At 41.2% G+C, this 16,569-nt stretch overlaps 1 protein-coding gene across 1 annotated transcript; it reads left to right on the top strand.

The window, feature by feature from the left end:
- Window positions 1–219: 219 nt before the first annotated feature.
- On the top strand, window positions 220–14,126 carry LOC308485751 (methylsterol monooxygenase 1-like). The gene is made up of 6 exons (XM_081021778.1): window positions 220–352; window positions 5,507–5,805; window positions 7,867–8,015; window positions 9,494–9,620; window positions 11,202–11,356; window positions 12,666–14,126. Exons 2-6 carry the CDS (start codon window positions 5,551–5,553, stop codon window positions 12,871–12,873), a joined length of 894 nt encoding a protein of 297 aa, XP_080877904.1. The 5' UTR covers window positions 220–352; window positions 5,507–5,550; the 3' UTR covers window positions 12,874–14,126.
- Window positions 14,127–16,569: the final 2,443 nt, after the last annotated feature.

Raw genomic sequence — 16,569 nt, 5'->3', positions numbered from 1 at the left:
CGATCCTTCGATATTAGGAGAAGCAGGTGAGCGTGCAGCCGCCGTGCGGTTTGCATGGCTACCTTCCGCCCCGCGTCCCCTCCATCCACCCATCTCGCTCCTCTCCCTTCTCTTCGTCAGTGAACTAGCACCTCGTCCCATTGGCCGGCCAATCTCACTCCATCCTTCCACCCAATGGGAGCCCGCCGAGACCTGCTCGGCGCACGCCTGACGGTCCCGACCAATCGCGGCAGCGGGGCGGCCTTTCCTTCCGCGGCCAAGGAAGGAGGCGTATTTGAGGACCCGGCGCAGAGGGAGTCTGGCCCTTGTGGCGGAGCGTCGGTGGGCAGAGCTGCTGCATCCCTCGGCGCAGGTAAGAGGATGGAGAGCCGAGGCGCCTTGGGGGGCGGGTTGTTTTAGGGGGTGCTCCTTTCATTGGTTGCATTTGGAGACCCCCCACCCGAAAAAGGCGACAAACGCAACCCCTTTACATTTTGTTTATGGGCACCAAAATATTCATTTCTTGGCCGCTCAGGCTGTTATTTTGTGACTTTCCGTTTTATTTCTCTCCCCCCTCACCGACTTCTCTCTCAGAGACAAAAGCTGAAGTTAAGGGTTCGGGAGATGCGTTTTTATTTTTTATTAGTTGTTATTTGGCCCAGGTGAGTTATAGGAGAAGGCATTTCTTTCTCCTGGTGCCGGTTTTCGATTTTCGCTGTTTTGATTCGCCTAGTGCTGCTTGCCTGGTAGAACAAGAAAGCAAACCAGGGCTTGAAATTCTAAAGTTTATATTATTAGTTTGTTGTGGTTGATGAGCTTGGCCAGGCCTGACTGATGGACTGTCTAGTTTTTAGGTAACTTTTTTAAGATGGATGAGGTAGCATGTTTTAAGAATTACACTGGGCAACAATTTTTTACTTTTTGAATGTTGTCTAAATTTCTACAACTGATTTAGGGTATTTTTGCACTGCTGAATCAGGAAATGGCATCCGTTTCTCTCCATCAGGTCAGGTTTTTCTGCTGTGTATTTGAAAAAAAATCAGATTTTGTGACAAAATCGATTACATTTTTGTGGCATTATCAGCTGATTTTTGTCAACACATATCACCCTAAATATGTTTTTAAGAGAAAAAAATGTTTTTCCAGCAACATATATTGATTACCTGATAGAAACATCGATTACTGTATACTGAATGGTGGGCATTGATAAAAGTAAGTACATGTAAATTGCATGTTGCTTCACCATTTTTCAAACTTCGGGGCTTGAACGTCCGTTTCTTGGAACTGCTGGAATGCTCAGTGGCAGGGAGGTCTCTCTTCAGAGTCCAACAGTAGTCAGCCATCATGACTGTGTCCCAGCGACCCTGATACCTGGTCTCCATCTCTATCATGTCCTGATGGAATCTCTCCCCCTGCTCGTCACTCATTGAACCCAGGTTCTCAGGAAACCGGTCCATATGTGAAAATAGGTAGTGCATCTTGATGCTCATGTTGCAGCCCAGGTTTCTGAAAGCAGTCAGCATGTTGTTGACAAGTTCTGCGTAGTTTCTGGCCTTATTGTTGCCAAAAAAGTTCTTCACTACCAGAACAAATGCCTTCCACGCTTCCAGTTCCACTTCGTTCATTGAATTTCCGAACTCTGGATCTCTGATGAGCTGACGGATCTGAGGACCGTCAAAGATGCCAGCTTTCAACTTCTCCATGGTCAATCCTGGAAAAGCCTGGCACAAGTAAGTGAAGCAGTCACCATCCTTGTCCAGAGCCTTGGTGAACTGCTTGATTAAGCCGAGCTTGATGTGCAGCGGTGGGAAGAGTATTCTGTCTCTGTCCACCAGAGAGTCGTTGATGACGTTCCTTTCTTTGCAAGGCACCAATTCCTCCCGCACGGGCCAGTCCTTCTTCGTGTAATGCTGAGCACGGTCCCTACTATCCCACATGCACAGAAAACATGGGTACTTGGTGAAGCTAGACTATTGTTCCAACAAAAAGTTCACCATCTTCAGGTCAACACAAGTAAACCACTTAATGCTGATCATAACCAATTTTCTCCAGCACATACTTCAGCGCTTCATAGTTCTCCTTCAGTGTAGTCGAGTGAGCCAGGGGTATAGAGGCAAACTGGTTGCCGTTGTGTAGCAGAACACATTTCAGTGATCGCTTGCTGCTGTCAATGAACAGTCTCCAATCTTTGGGTTTGTACTGTGGCCCTCCAAGCTTGAGCAGAAGCTGTGCAATATCTGCATAGTACACCAAGTCCTTCTCTTCCGAGAAAAAACGGAGGTACTCTTGATGCCTGTTGCGGAAGAGGCTGATGTGAGCACTGTCAGAGAGGAGGTTTTTTTCCTTCAATCTGGATGCCAACAGTTCGGCAGAGTCCTTTGACAATTCTTCGTGGGGCAGCTGCCCCATTAACTTAGTTTTGATCCCCCAACTTTATGCTTTGCCGCACCAATTTATGGAAGATTTTGAGGTTTTATGACTTCAAACTGATCCCTTTTTGACATAATCACCCAGAACTATTGGACCTGAATACTTCTTGTCATTAAAATAATCATTTCCAATCAAAACAATTATTCGACATGGCATTTTACCCCCACCAACTTCTTCTAAAATGCTCCACACAAGCGTACATGTGAACAAAAACGTAAAAAAAGACATGTGGCCATAGCTCAAAAACTTGACCTGATTGAGCAAAACCAATGTGATTTTTGGATTCAGCTCATCAGATTCGTCCTAAATCAACAGAAAAAACGCAGACAACAAATTTGTTGTTGACCAGTGTTATTTACCGGCTCTTCTCCAAGAAGCTGAAGGCATTCTCCTCCTGCAACTTGTTCCTAACCAAACTTTGGGATAGGTGGGTTAGGATGGATAGTGGGAAACCACTTTAGTGGTTCCCACCTACAATTAAGAAATATAGAAAATTTATGGTATGATAAGTAAAATACAATGACTAGACCAAGAACATCAAATGTACTTTGTGGCTGAGCAGGGAGTTGGCCTAGTCTGACGCTCGAGCCACTGTATCCTACAATATTAGCCCAGTTTAATTAGATAAATGCTGCTGAGTAAACATCCTTGAGATTGTGCTATAAGGTTTCATCATTTTGCATGCTTATGTCTTGCTTCACAGAGCTAGGATGTATCTGCTTTCAGTCATAGTCTTGCGTTGTACAGGAACCAGTGGGTGGCATGCTCTGGCCTTTGTCACTAGCAGGGGTACACAGGGCGACTAGGAAGACCAAGAGGAAGACCAGCCTGGCCCCCTCAGTCTGCCAGTAAAGGAATAACTGCTCCAGTGCTTGCTTTTCATGCCTCCCCATTACTTTTCCCTATTGAGTTGCGCTGTTGGAAAGCAAACTTGCAGGCAGAGCTGTCTTATCTCTTTTATTTAACTTGTAATAACAAAAAGGTAAAGGGCCCCTGGACAGATAAGTCCAGTCAAAGGTGACTATGGGGTTGTGGCACTCATCTTGCTTCAGGCCGAGGGAATCAGCGTTTGTCCACAGACAGCTTTTCTCGGTCATATGGCCAGCATAACTAAACTGCTTCTGGTGCAATGGAACACCGTGACAGAAACCAGAGCTCACAGAAATGCCGTTTACCTTGTTGTCACACAGTACCTATTTATCTACTTGCACTGGCATGCTTTTGAACTGCTATGTTGGCAGAAGCTGGGACAGAGCAATGGGAGCTCACCCCGTTGCGGAGATTCAAACCGCCGACCTTCCAATCGGCAAGCCCAAGAGGCTCAGTGGTTTAGACCACAACACCACCTGCTCCCTTTAACGTGTAATATGGGTAGAAGAATAGATTACTGATAGTGTTAGGAGGTTGAAATTTGCATAATTATAGCAGATAGATTGGGTAAGTTATTTGATACATTGCAATTCACTTTGAGTTTACCTTTTATGTAAAAAAAAGTGTGCAATAAATAAATAATAGACCTCAATCATTTCAGACTTTAGTAACTTGCCAGTCTGGTCTGTATATCTGATACCTGGCTGGACAAAGAGGGAGATATAAACTTCCTCCAAATAGATTCACCTGAATATCAAGTGCAGCACAAAGTAAGGCTTGAGGTACAGAAAGGCAGAGTAGCCATGATAAGGATTTCACCCCCCCTGGTCAGGTACCTTAGCCTGCAATCACTCAGTTTGATTGCCAAGGTGGGATTGGGATTATCTTGTTGTGGCACTCTTAATGTTAGTTGACTTTCACACATATTGGGGATGGCTAGCCTCTGGCTCTCTAAATGTTGCTGGACTACAACTCCTGTCATCTTTGACCATTGACCACTCTGGAGGGTCAGGATTGTTCTATCTGGCAAGCCTAAATTCTTGCTCTGACTGAATAATTAGAAGAGCACAGCATTTAATTCCTCTTTATTAAGAGTTACTTTATTGCATCAGGTTAAGCAAACTTACACATATACATTTAAAAGCATGTATGTGAATGCTTGAGGGATGCGGGTGGTGCTGTGGACTTGCCTAGGACAGAGCCTAGGACTTGCCAATCAGAAGGTCGGTGGTTCGAATCCCCATGACGGGGTGAGCTCCCGTTGCTCAGTCCCTGCTCCTGCCAACATAACAGTTTGAAAGCATGTCAAAGTGCAAGTAGATAAATAGGTACCGCTCCAGCAGGAAGGTAAACGGCATTTCCGTGCACTGCTCTGGTTCGCCAGAAGCGGCTTAGTCATGCTGGCCACATGACCCGGAAGCATGTAATTTGATCTTATACCTCCGATATTGAATGCTTATAAAAACTTTGTTCAATCTGATTCATTAGCAATGCCATATAGGTAAGAATTGGTTTGGACTGAAATTGGTACGTAAACATTGGCACCTGTCCTTTGTTCATATCAGGAAGGGAAAGATGATACAGTGGTACCTTGTGTTGCATACTTAATCCGTTCCAGAGGTCTGTTTGTAACCCGAAACCGCTCGTAGCATGAGGCATACTTTCCCTAATGGCACCTCCTGCTGCTGCCACGCCACCGGAGCGCAACTTCCGCTTGCGTCCTGGGGCAAGGGTCGCACAAGGGAGATCTACTTCCGGGTTAGTGGAGCGCGTAACCCGCAACATTCGTAAGGGGGACGGTACGTAACATGAGGTACCACTGTAATTGTTTTTGTAGTTAATCCTTGGATGCTCTCTCGAGGTAAATCCTAGTAGTTTCATGCAGGGCTTTCAATTTACTTTTTATTATGTAACAGATAACTAGCATGATCGATCAATTTATGGCCAAGGCATCCTAATTAAGCAGCAGCACATTTCCTTCTTGTCAGGCGGTAGAGGAGATTCTGTCAATGTATACAGCGCAAGCAGGTATGAGTTAATCTCTTCTCCTACCAGACAAGGACAAAGGGCAAGCAGCAACATCTGTTTAACTCTGTTGTCTAGTATGGAAATGGATAGATCTTGTCCCCTACTATTTTTATGCAAGTCAACAGCTGCACACTGTGTTGCTGGCCGATGTCATTTTCGTTATGGTGTCTTTATCATGATGTCTATTTACTGTTCCTAGAATCCTGCAGAGAAGCTACAGGTGTGATGTTCCAGAACTGAACGATGGCAACTAACAACAGTGTTGGCATACTGAATTCTGCCTACCTGGCTGTAGAATATATAGACTCTTTCTTGCCTGAGAATCCGCTACAACAGCCATTTAAAAATGCTTGGACATATATGCTGAATAACTACACCAAATTCCAGATTGCAACCTGGGGATCACTTCTCATGCATGAACTTTCCTACTTTTTAATATGTTTGCCTGGATTTATCTTTCAGTTTATACCTTACATGCAAAAGTATAAAATACAACAGGTAAGATGGAGTGTTGTCTAGTATGAAAAATTCCAGCTCTGGTGTCATACATGGCTCCAACAAGTGACATAACTTTGGAGCTCCCCAGATCATGAGTTCACTTCCCATATTCTGCCAGCTTGCGACTGGTGACATTTTTGTTGAGCATCCTCTTTCAGAGGATAGAAAAAAAACGATCTTATGCTTTACTCTGCTTTTATAACAAACATGGAACAATTTACACTTATTTATGTGCTTGTATAATTATTATGCATATTTTGGTTAATTTCTTATATAAATATTTAGTTTAGCTATCTGTGAGTACGTATTGCTGACTTCCAATCTGAATTCTGGGTGGTGCTGTTGAAAAGCACGAGGCAAAGGGCCTTTGACAGTCTGGCCTCTAACTTGCAGGCTTTCAAGTAAATAGGGTGTTTATGTATGTTTTGATATGTCATTGTAGAAAGTGGAACATCTGAACAAGTTTGCCAACAGTATTATTTGCTAGATGTTTACTGTTATCCTGCACACTACCCCAAAGGACAAGAGGTAATGTTAAAAATGTATTTAAGCTGGAACGCTACACGGACTTACCTGTGAGTAAGCCACAGTGACAGTTGCTCAGATGTGATTGTCACTGTGGCTTACTCACAGGTTAGTTGGTGTAGGATTTTATCTTAAGCAATGCATAGGATTGCATTGTTCAGCCAGTAAATGAAGAAAGGAGATAACATTGTACAGTTGCCAGTTTCCCCCACAGAAGCTGTAGAGTGGCTAGAACACAGGTGGGAAGCAGTGGTCCCCCAAACTGTCCTGTCATCTCTGACCATTGGCAATGCTGGCAGGGGCTGATGGGAGTTGGGGCAGTCTGCAAAGCTTCAGGCTATCCATCACTAAGCTAGAACATGGCCCCTGTATATAGCATCAGTCCTGGGCACTCTTGTTTTTAATAGTAACCGTGTGTGAAATTCGCTTGAGTGACATACACCCTGATACCTGAATGGTATATATGTAATAACATAAAGCTTGGAGTATTGCAATACACTGGTACCTCGGGTTAAGTACTTAATTTGTTCCGGAGGTCCGTTCTTAACCTGAAACTATTCTTAACCTGAAGCACCACTTTAGCTAATGGGGCCTCCTGCTGCTACTGCGCTGCCGGAGCACGATTTCTGTTCTCATCCTGAAGCAAAGTTCTTAACCCAAGGTACTATTTCTGGGTTAGCAGAGTCTGCAACCTGAAGCGTCTGTAACCCAAGGTACCACAGTATTGAATAATAAGTCAGTGAAATTTGTATCGTATAGAATTCTGGTGCCTTCTCAATCCAGTTTCTACTAAAAAGGTAGATAGATCATAGTATCCTGCTTCCTAATGAGATCCGGAGCCCAGTCTGTTATAAAACCATGATTACTTTACTGTGCTGATTTCCTGCAGCCTTCTTGAAACAATGTACAGGCTCCAAACTAATTCAGGGGTGGGGAAACCTGTGGCCTTCCAGATATGTGAGCTCCGCTCATTCCTGACCATGGGCTATGCCGGCTGGGGCTGACAGAATCTGGAGTTCAACAGTGTTTGGGAGGTCACAGGTTACTCATCCCTGCTCTGATGCCATAGATGCTGTGATCTATGCATACCATAACTGTTTCCTTTTGACATGAAAATAGCATTTGTAATCTTGATTCATTAACAATAAATTCAGACCAAATGGCAGTACTGTTCCCGGGCTGAAAGACAAAAATCTGAGCATTCTAACACTACTTTAATATTTATCTCTCGCCTTACCCCAAGTACACCTGGAGTAGGATGATAATTGACAGGGAATCAACATTGAAATGTATATCTGATATTAATGGAAACATTGATCATCGCAGGCAGCAGTGTTGCTGCATTTTGGGGCAATATCAGTTGAAACAGTGTCAAATAAGACAAAGCTGATATTCCGTTACCTTTAATTTAGGTATTCTTCTATTATAGTATGAAGTACTATTAATTTAGTACTTATTCCCATGTATCACATCTTCAGTAATATCACTGGAATATTCTACTTCTATTTATAAAATACTTTTATTTCTTGTTTACAGGATAAGCCAGAAACCTGGGAAAGACAATGGAAGTGTTTCAAGGCACTTATGTTCAATCACTTTTTTATTCAGTTTCCTCTGATACTTGGTACCTATTACTTCACAGAATATTTTAATATTCCTTATGACTGGGAAAGTATGCCAAGATGGTAAGTAGATGGATTTCACTTAAACAGCTCTGTGCAGTTAAGTACTTCAATAAATGCAGTGTTTCTCAAATCCTGTTATGATCAAGCACTGCACTTCAGCATATGGAAGATTTCTAAAAGTTCTGCACAGAACAATAATAATAATTTTCTAGTAGTCAGTCATTTTCAAGCTGAACTTTCCGTATAAAGCGTTCTTATCATTACAAATTACAACTGATTTGCAAGAAAGAAAGATGTTAATGGATTAAGTAAATTTTATGTGAAATTAGTTTTAGAAAACTGCTACAATGATTTATAAAGAAACTCAGCCAGGGGGATTTTAGAAAGTCACCTAACAATGATAACAAAAGAGGAATTTCTACAGTTAGGATATATGTTTGTTTGTTTCTTAGTTTTTTGATGTTTTTCTTTTTATGTTTGTTGATATGTTTGTTATAAATTTGGAAAACTAATAAAACTTTTTGGGGAAAAAACAACAAATTACAACTGATTTGCTTCCAGCAATGTCACCAGAGTTGACAATTCCAACTTGCATTTTTTCATTCATAACTAACAGAATACAGTATACAGCTTTCCCCCATCTGTATTGTATTTGTAACATTTCTCACTAATTCATTAGGGAAAAAAGTAGCAAAATATCTCACCAGCAACTATGAATCTTCCCATATGTTACAACTTAGGCTATATAGGTACCCATATCTATTGTACATGGTAGCTTGGTTTCTACTTGCATGCCTTCTTTATAGGTCTTTAAAAGTTGCTATAGTTGTGACCTACTTTGGTTGTCAGCAATACGCTGTTGTGTATAATGCAATACACAAGGCTGTGTTGTGTTTCATATTGAGCATAATAATAATAATAAAAATTATCAGTCTTATGCTCAATACAAAGTAGGTCACAGCTACTTTGTGACCTACTTTGGTTGTCAGCAATATGCTGTTGTGTATAATGCAATACACAAGGCTGTGTTGTGTGTCAAGCACCAATAACCTTAGAATAATTTAAATTGCTATAGTTGTGACCTACTTTGTATTGAGCATAAGATTAGTAAGATTAATAATAATAAAAAATTATCAATCTTACTAATCTAATGCTCAATACAAAGTAGGTCACAGCTATAGCAATTTAAATTATTCTAAGATTAATGTTGCTTGACACACAACACAACCTTGTGTATTGCATTATACACAACAGCGGTGTTTGTGTACGATGTAGTCTCTTAAGCCACTCTTATCCTCCCTATATAATAAAGTTGTTGTGGACAAAGGTTATGTGTATGGTAAAATATACTTTTGCCAATTCTTTGTAGACTGCTGCTGCCTTGCAAGCTATTGGATAACATGTTTCTCCAACACAAAAAAATGGTTTTATAGTCAGATATAGAACTGCAAAAGCAAAAATTGGGTTGGGAGACAGGGTGTCCTAATCTATTGTACTTGTCTTAACAAATGCTTCTCTTTCCCTGCCCCCCCCCCCAGGTATGTGCTACTTTCTCAATGTTTTGGATGTGCTGTGATTGATGATGCCTGGCATTATTTTCTGCATAGGCTGCTGCATCACAAGAGAATATATAAGTACATCCACAAAGTGCATCATGAGTTTGTGGTATGTATTGCCTTAAATTCTTAGTGAACGTTACCTAGTTAATGCTGTAATGCTGTGAGCATATAAAAGCACTAGGCATACATTAGCTATTCTTTTTGTAAAAAGGGAGAAGAGAAAACAGCACGCTTAGCAAACTGTTTTCATCATGAGTTTAATATTGCTGTAGTTGGACAGACTTCGAAACTGATCGCTCAAAATAGTTCGCCATTTTAAATGCTGTGCTCTGAATATGTCTAACTTCTTACCCACCAATGACTGGCTACAAAACACAAAAATCCCTTCAGCTGGTTTTCCCTACAAATGATCTCTGTCTGTTATTCTGATAATGATTATGTAGGTTAGAAACATAACCCACTCTGACCTAGTATATTTGTAGTGAAGTCTGACCAGCAGCAATTCTCCAGTCTCCAGTTTCTGTTTAATAGGACCAACAGAGAGACCAGTGACTGAACTTTAGTCCTTCTGCATCACTGTGCTATACTACTGAGCTAAAGCCCACCTGTAACCTACATTGGATGGTTTCCCTAACAACCACCCTCCAATTGCTTTTTTGAATAGCTAGCTTCTATTACTGAAATAACACTCAGTAGGGAGCATAGACTAAAGACTCAGAAAAACCTTCAGGGGGATCTGAAGGTGAGGAAAGCATCACTGTAAAGTTTTCATATAAGCTATGATTTGCTTCCATTCTGAATATTTTACAAGGGGTTCTTATTCTGTCGTCTTAAGTAATCATGGTTCTATGCTACCAGCTGAAATTATAGTGTTTCAGGGGCAGTCCAGAATTTGTAGTCATAAAGAGTTGGAGTGGAGCTAAACACAGTTCACTCATTCCTCTGTTACCTGTATGTAACATTAAAACCAGGATCTGAGTGCGAGAGGGGGAGAACTCTGCTAGAACAACCTGGCCATGCAGGAAGTACAGTGGTGCCCCGCAAGACGAATGCCTCGCAAGATGGAAAACCCGCTAGACGAAAGGGTTTTCCGTTTTTGAGTTGCTTCGCAGGACGAATTTCCCTATGGGCTTGCTTCGCAAGACGAAAATGTCTTGCAAGTCTTGAGATTTTTTTTCCGCTTTTCGCCCCCTTTATCTAATCTGCTAAGCCTTTAATAGCCTTTAATAGCCTTTTAGCAGCTAATCCGCTAAGCCTTTAAGCCTTTAATAGCCGCTAAACCGCTAATAGTGCTAATCCGTTAAGCCGCTAATAGGGTTGCTTCGCAAGACGAAAAAACGAAGACTCTCGCGGAACGGATTAATTTCGTCTTGCGAGGCACCACTGTACTGTTGTATCTCAGGTTACAAACGCTTCGGGTTACAGACTCCGCTAACCCGGAAGTAGTACCTCGGGTTAAAAACTATACCTCAGGATGAGAACAGAAATCGTGCAGCAGCAGCAGGAGGCCCCATTAGCTAAAGTGGTACCTCAGGTTAAGAACGGTTTCAGGTTAAGAACGGACCTCCGGAACGAATTAAGTTCGTAACCCACTGTATACATTTCAGATTAGCCGTAAAGTACCGGTATATTTATGTCTTGGCATACAAAAGAGCATTCTTTTTTTTCCCTCTTCCTCCTTTCATAGGCTCCGTTTGGAATGCAAGCTGAATATGTACACCCTCTGGAAACCCTTATCATTGGAACTGGGTTTTTCATTGGAATAATGGTGTTTTGCAATCACGTGATTCTTCTGTGGGCATGGTTGATCTGTCGCTTGCTGCAGATCATTGACGTCCACAGGTAATCTACTTTCGCTGTTCAGTCTGGTCATATTCATCAGAATTATAGAGGGTTGTATTCAACAAAGTGTTACTTGGGGTAGACATAGTAAAATTATTAGACCTAAATTAGTCATCAAGGTGTACTCTTAATTCACACTTCGTTGAATACCACCCAAGTCACCAGGTAAAATCTAGACAAGTGACCTTTTTTTTAAAAAAAAAAAATCTATTAACTATTCAGGATTTTCTCTAAATGTCCTAGAAGTGCATGTATTTAAGACTGAAATCCTGTGCATTCCTACCTTAGAGTAAGTTTCAGTGACTTTAGTAGAGCTTGCATAAACATTCAGAGGATTCTACTGCACATGATTCTTTAGATGACAAGCTTACAAACTAATTTGATACTCTTTGAGCAAGTAGAGTCATCTTAAGTTCCACATAAAAGCTTCTCTATTAAGTATGATTAAGATGTAACTAGAAATGATAAAATATAACTGGAAACTATGCTACCTAAATGAGCCTTAGGCTCACATGCTCCCTCCTCCCCTCTATTTTCACATGTCAAAGATAGATACAGAGTGGCTGGGGCAACCCAGCCAGATGGGAAGGCTATAAATGAAATATTTTATTTTATTTTATTTTATTTATTTATTACAGATAGAAAGCTTTTTAATGTTAAGCTAACTAGAATTCCTTATGATGTCTGAACAAGTGAAACAAATTATGGTTAGAGAGAACATTTAACCATAATTTTTGGTTGATGGGAGTTGTTGTCCAACAACATTTGGAGAGCCATAGGTTGGCCACCCCGATTCATTGAATACTTTCCCAGCAAAATCTAGCTATGAATCCAGACTGTGTGTGTGTGTGTGTGTGAGAGAGAGAGAGAGAGCCCACATTTTTCAACTATTTCATTCCTCTGTTTGGCATAGTGTTGTGGACACTTTGTGCTGAAATATTTACATGACCTCCTTGCAGGGACTATATATAAAGCATGTATCATCAGTACAGAAGTAAGAAACACATTTTAAATACCACATGGCGGATGTTACTTCTACAGCTTCAGAAGTATGTTGTCCAGTTGAATAGTCCAGGAACTTCAGGGGTTTTTCAACCAAGTTAATATGGAAACTGGTAAATGTCTATGGTTGTAGTCCTATACCCACTTACAAAAGAGTAAGCCCCATTAAACTCAGTGGGACTTGCTTCTGATTTTAGCAATGCTTCACTTGAATGGAAATGCGAGCAGTGTCTTCCGTATCTGTATTGTAAATTCTCCTCTCTCTCTCTCTCTCTCTCTCTCTCTCTCTCTCTCTCTCTCTCATTAGTGGCTACGACATTCCTCTGAATCCATTGCATTTGGTGCCTTTCTATACTGGGGCTCGATTCCATGACTTCCACCATATGAACTCAATTGGCAACTATGCTTCAACCTTCACGTGGTGGGATAAACTGTTTGGTACCGACTCGCAGTACAATTCTTACAGAGAGAAATTGGAGAAACAAGAGTGCATGGTGGAAAAGAAGACCAAATAAATTTCCCAGCAGAAATATAAGGAGGAGCACTTGACAAATGCACATAATTACCATGAACTTTTGGTTAAGCCTGGAAGATTTAACACCCGCTGCAAATTCAAAGCTACCGGTATATGATGCTTTTAACTGGAGCCCAAGAACAAGCCTGCTGGGCCCTAGCTGTGTGCTAGAGGAAACGGCCCTATCTTCCTAAAATGAATGCATTTTCTACTTTATATGTAAGTGAAGCATATATATTTAAGTAAAGGTTAAAGATGAAGGCCACAAATTTGAATGTTTGTAAAGAACAATGTATCCATTTAGAATTCAAAGTTTGTAAAAGAATAAAGTTTCCATTAGAGTTGGATAGAACTGTTTGTAAAGTACTTGGATATATGAAGTTAAGTTTCTTCTGAAGCATACCCATAAAAACTGGTTTAACTTCCTTGGGAACAAAAATACCGGAAGAGGAGTATTTGCACATGTTAATATTTGTTTCCTTTTCAAAACCTTTCTTAGTCTGGTGTTAGGAGAAAAAAAGCTTCCTCTCTCAAATCTAAAATTTTTCTAACACTTAATTTATTGCCCAAATTCCTTTAAACCTATTTAAATTCCTTTAAACCTATGAACTCTTTCTCATGAACATTTGTTTTTACTAAACCTAATATATTTACCGTATCTACCCTGTCTTATTTGTCTCAGTTTTCAAACAAGTCTCAATACTAGATGTGTATTTGAAAGGCAAAGCAAGCATGAGGGGATTGTGGTCTCCATTTCATAACACAAGCACTGGAAAGACCCACAAATAGAAAAGAATATACTTTCTGTCCGCAAGTAAACAAATAAAAAAGAGGCAATGAACAATATGCAAAGGACCTCTTTGTTCCTCTTTAATATGTTTTTAGAGTATTTTTCATACTTTCTGTGGTCTGTGGTCTGATACATGAGGGTCCCTTATTGCACATTGTGTGGCATTAAATGCTTTGCTTTAGCTGCCTCAGGGTTTGTTTTTAATGAAAGCCAAGCACAGGAGCAGCCTAATCTAGATTAGGACCACAGTCCACAAGAAGGAGAAGTTTAGCTCTTCCTTCTCCCCCCGCAATCCCTATACTGTATTAACCTTTTAGGTTGCAAACCTGTACCTGCTTACCAGGGAATAAGCACCATTAATCTCTGTGAAACTCATATGTATAGGATTGTGCTGTTTTTAAAGATTGTTGCTGCTTCACTGATATCTTACAATTATTTATTAAAATTGTGAACTGCTCTTCATATTTTATAGAAATAGAGTGATTGCCTGCCTTGCATGTAGAACACTCCATATTCAATAGTTGTCATTGTGTAGGCAGTAATGAGATTGATGGACTAGTTTTTCCAGTCCATTAATATTTCTGGGTGGGAAATTCAGGTTGCTTTGTTACAGTTGCTTTGAAGCTCTTGCGCAACAAACCACCTTTCCCCGCAAAATTGGATGTATGTATGTATGTATGTATGTATGTGTGTGTGTATATATATTGTTGTTGTTTAGTCATTTAGTCATGTCCGACTGTTCGTGACCCCATGGACCAGAGCACGCCAGGCACCCCTGTCTTCCACTGCCTCCCACAGCTTGGTCAAACTCATGCTGGTAGCTTCAAGAACACTGTCCAACTAGCTCGTCCTCTGTCGTCCCCTTCTCCTTGTGCCCTCCATCTTTCCCAACATCAGGGTCTTTTCCAGGGTATCTTCTCTTCTCATGAGGTGGCCAAAGTATTGGAGCCTCAGCTTCAGGATCTGTCCTTCCAGTGAGCACTCAGGGCTGATTTCCTTAAGAATGGATAGGTTTGATCTTCTTGCAGTCCATAGGACTCTCAAGAGTCTCCTCCAGCACCATAATACATATATATATATGTATACATACATACATACATACACACACACACACACATATATATGTATACATGTATATGTATACATGTATATGTATATGTATATGTATAGGTATGTGTTTGCAATAAGGATAGGAAAATCCAGCAGAAAGGGCAGGATAACGCTTGAAGCAATGTCATCTCATTTGTTTTAACTGTTTGGAATATTGCATTTTAAAAATTGTTGTAACTTGCCCTGAAACTTCATGGCGAAGGATGGGCAACAATTCAAATAAGTAATAACAAAGAACGTCCCTGCAAACTTCCTATGAACAAACCAGAATGCTCAGTAACCAGGTAGTCTGGAAGTGACCTTGGAGAGTAGGGCAGTTTCCTATGAGTGTAAATATAGGCTGAATCGCCACATGTATAAAAAAAATGCTGTGAACATGCTTTTTTTTTTTTTAAAAAAAAAAAGGTTTTAAATACTGTACTGTATACCTGTACAGTACAGTGGTGCCCCGCAAGACGAATGCCTCGCAAGACGGAAAAACCGCTAGACGAAAGGGTTTTCCGTTTTGGAGTTGCTTCGCAGGACGAATTCCCCTATGGGCTTGCTTCGCAAGACGAAAATGTCTTGCGAGTCTTGAGATTTTTTTTCCGCTTTCCCCCCCTTTATCTATGCTGCTAAGCCTTTAATAGCCTTTTAGCAGCTAATCCGCTAAGCCTTTAAGCCTTTAATAGCCGCTAAACCGCTAATAGCGCTAATCCGTTAAGCCGCTAATAGGGTTGCTTCGCAAGACGAAAAAACCGCTAGACGAAGACACTCGCGGAACGGATTAATTTCGTCTTGCGAGGCACCACTGTATATGTAATTTGGCATTAGCTTACCATCGCCATCTGGTGTCACGTTTGTATAATGCACTTAAAACACACCTAAAATGTTTTATCTGCAGCTGTACAGCTGATTACTCAACAAACATATGAAACGAACCGTGACTTTTGAGCATGGGAAAACAGCAGAACCTTGTGGGATGTTAAAGCTTCCAGGGTGGCGCCATCGGTAATGGCGGATTCCCTCTGATCCGGAGGGGCTGGCTCCACGGAAAACGGGTCTGTTCCGCTACGGTGAAGCGGGGACCCTTTCAAAAATCACAGGCGGATGAAGCCTGTGACCATGGGACTCGGCTGGCACCATTTGTGCCCCCCCCAACTCATAAAGGAACCCAATTACAGGCTCCGGAGCGAAGAGGGGCTAGTGGCGCGGTGCTGAGAGTCAACTGCTTCTTCCGTGGAGCGAAGCCGCACAGCCGTTGCCGGAGAGCGCTACCTTTTTCCTGGGACAATTTGGCTATAAAAACAACTACCCGTGAGCAGATCAAATTCGGACAATTGGACTTTAAACAACGATCTGTGAGTAGAACGGAAAATTGGATTAATAAATTCCTCTTAATTTGGCACTGAAGCGGGAAGGTCTAAAAAGGAAGTCAGCCTTCCGTTTCTTGTAGATAGATTAAAGCAAAGACATGGCAAACTAGAGTTTAGAAAATCGTTTGTAAAGGATCAACTTTCATCATCTAAAACTACTGAACCCCCTTCGGAAGCAGGAGAAGAGGGGGGATTTTTTCCGGATTGTTTAAACCTGCAGAAGAGAGTGTAAAGAAAAGTAATTTTCCATCGTCTTGAACCTGGGAGCGGGGTGTCAGGACAGACGTTTTTGGGAAGTTCATTGACTATAGACAAATGTTTTTGACAGACGGTTAAAAGAAGAGAAACAAAGTGATTCCATTGTTCTCTTTCACATTTTAAAGGAACAAATACTGACAAAATATCTGAAAAAGGAAACTTTGTTGTTAGATCTGCTGTTAAA

This window comes from Podarcis pityusensis, assembly GCF_964106645.2.
Source record: "Podarcis pityusensis genome assembly, chromosome: 9".
NCBI classification, from domain to species: domain Eukaryota; kingdom Metazoa; phylum Chordata; class Lepidosauria; order Squamata; family Lacertidae; genus Podarcis; species Podarcis pityusensis.
This window is presented reverse-complemented; position numbering and strand designations above follow the sequence as displayed.

Coding starts and splice junctions, on each gene's coding strand:
- LOC308485751 (XM_081021778.1), top strand. CDS start 5,551: ATGGCAACTAACAACAGTGTTGGCATACTGAATTCTGCCTACCTGGCT. Junction 8,016..9,493: donor TGGGAAAGTATGCCAAGATG/GTAAGTAGATGG, acceptor CCCCCCCCCCAG/GTATGTGCTACTTTCTCAAT. Junction 9,621..11,201: donor AAGTGCATCATGAGTTTGTG/GTATGTATTGCC, acceptor CTCCTTTCATAG/GCTCCGTTTGGAATGCAAGC.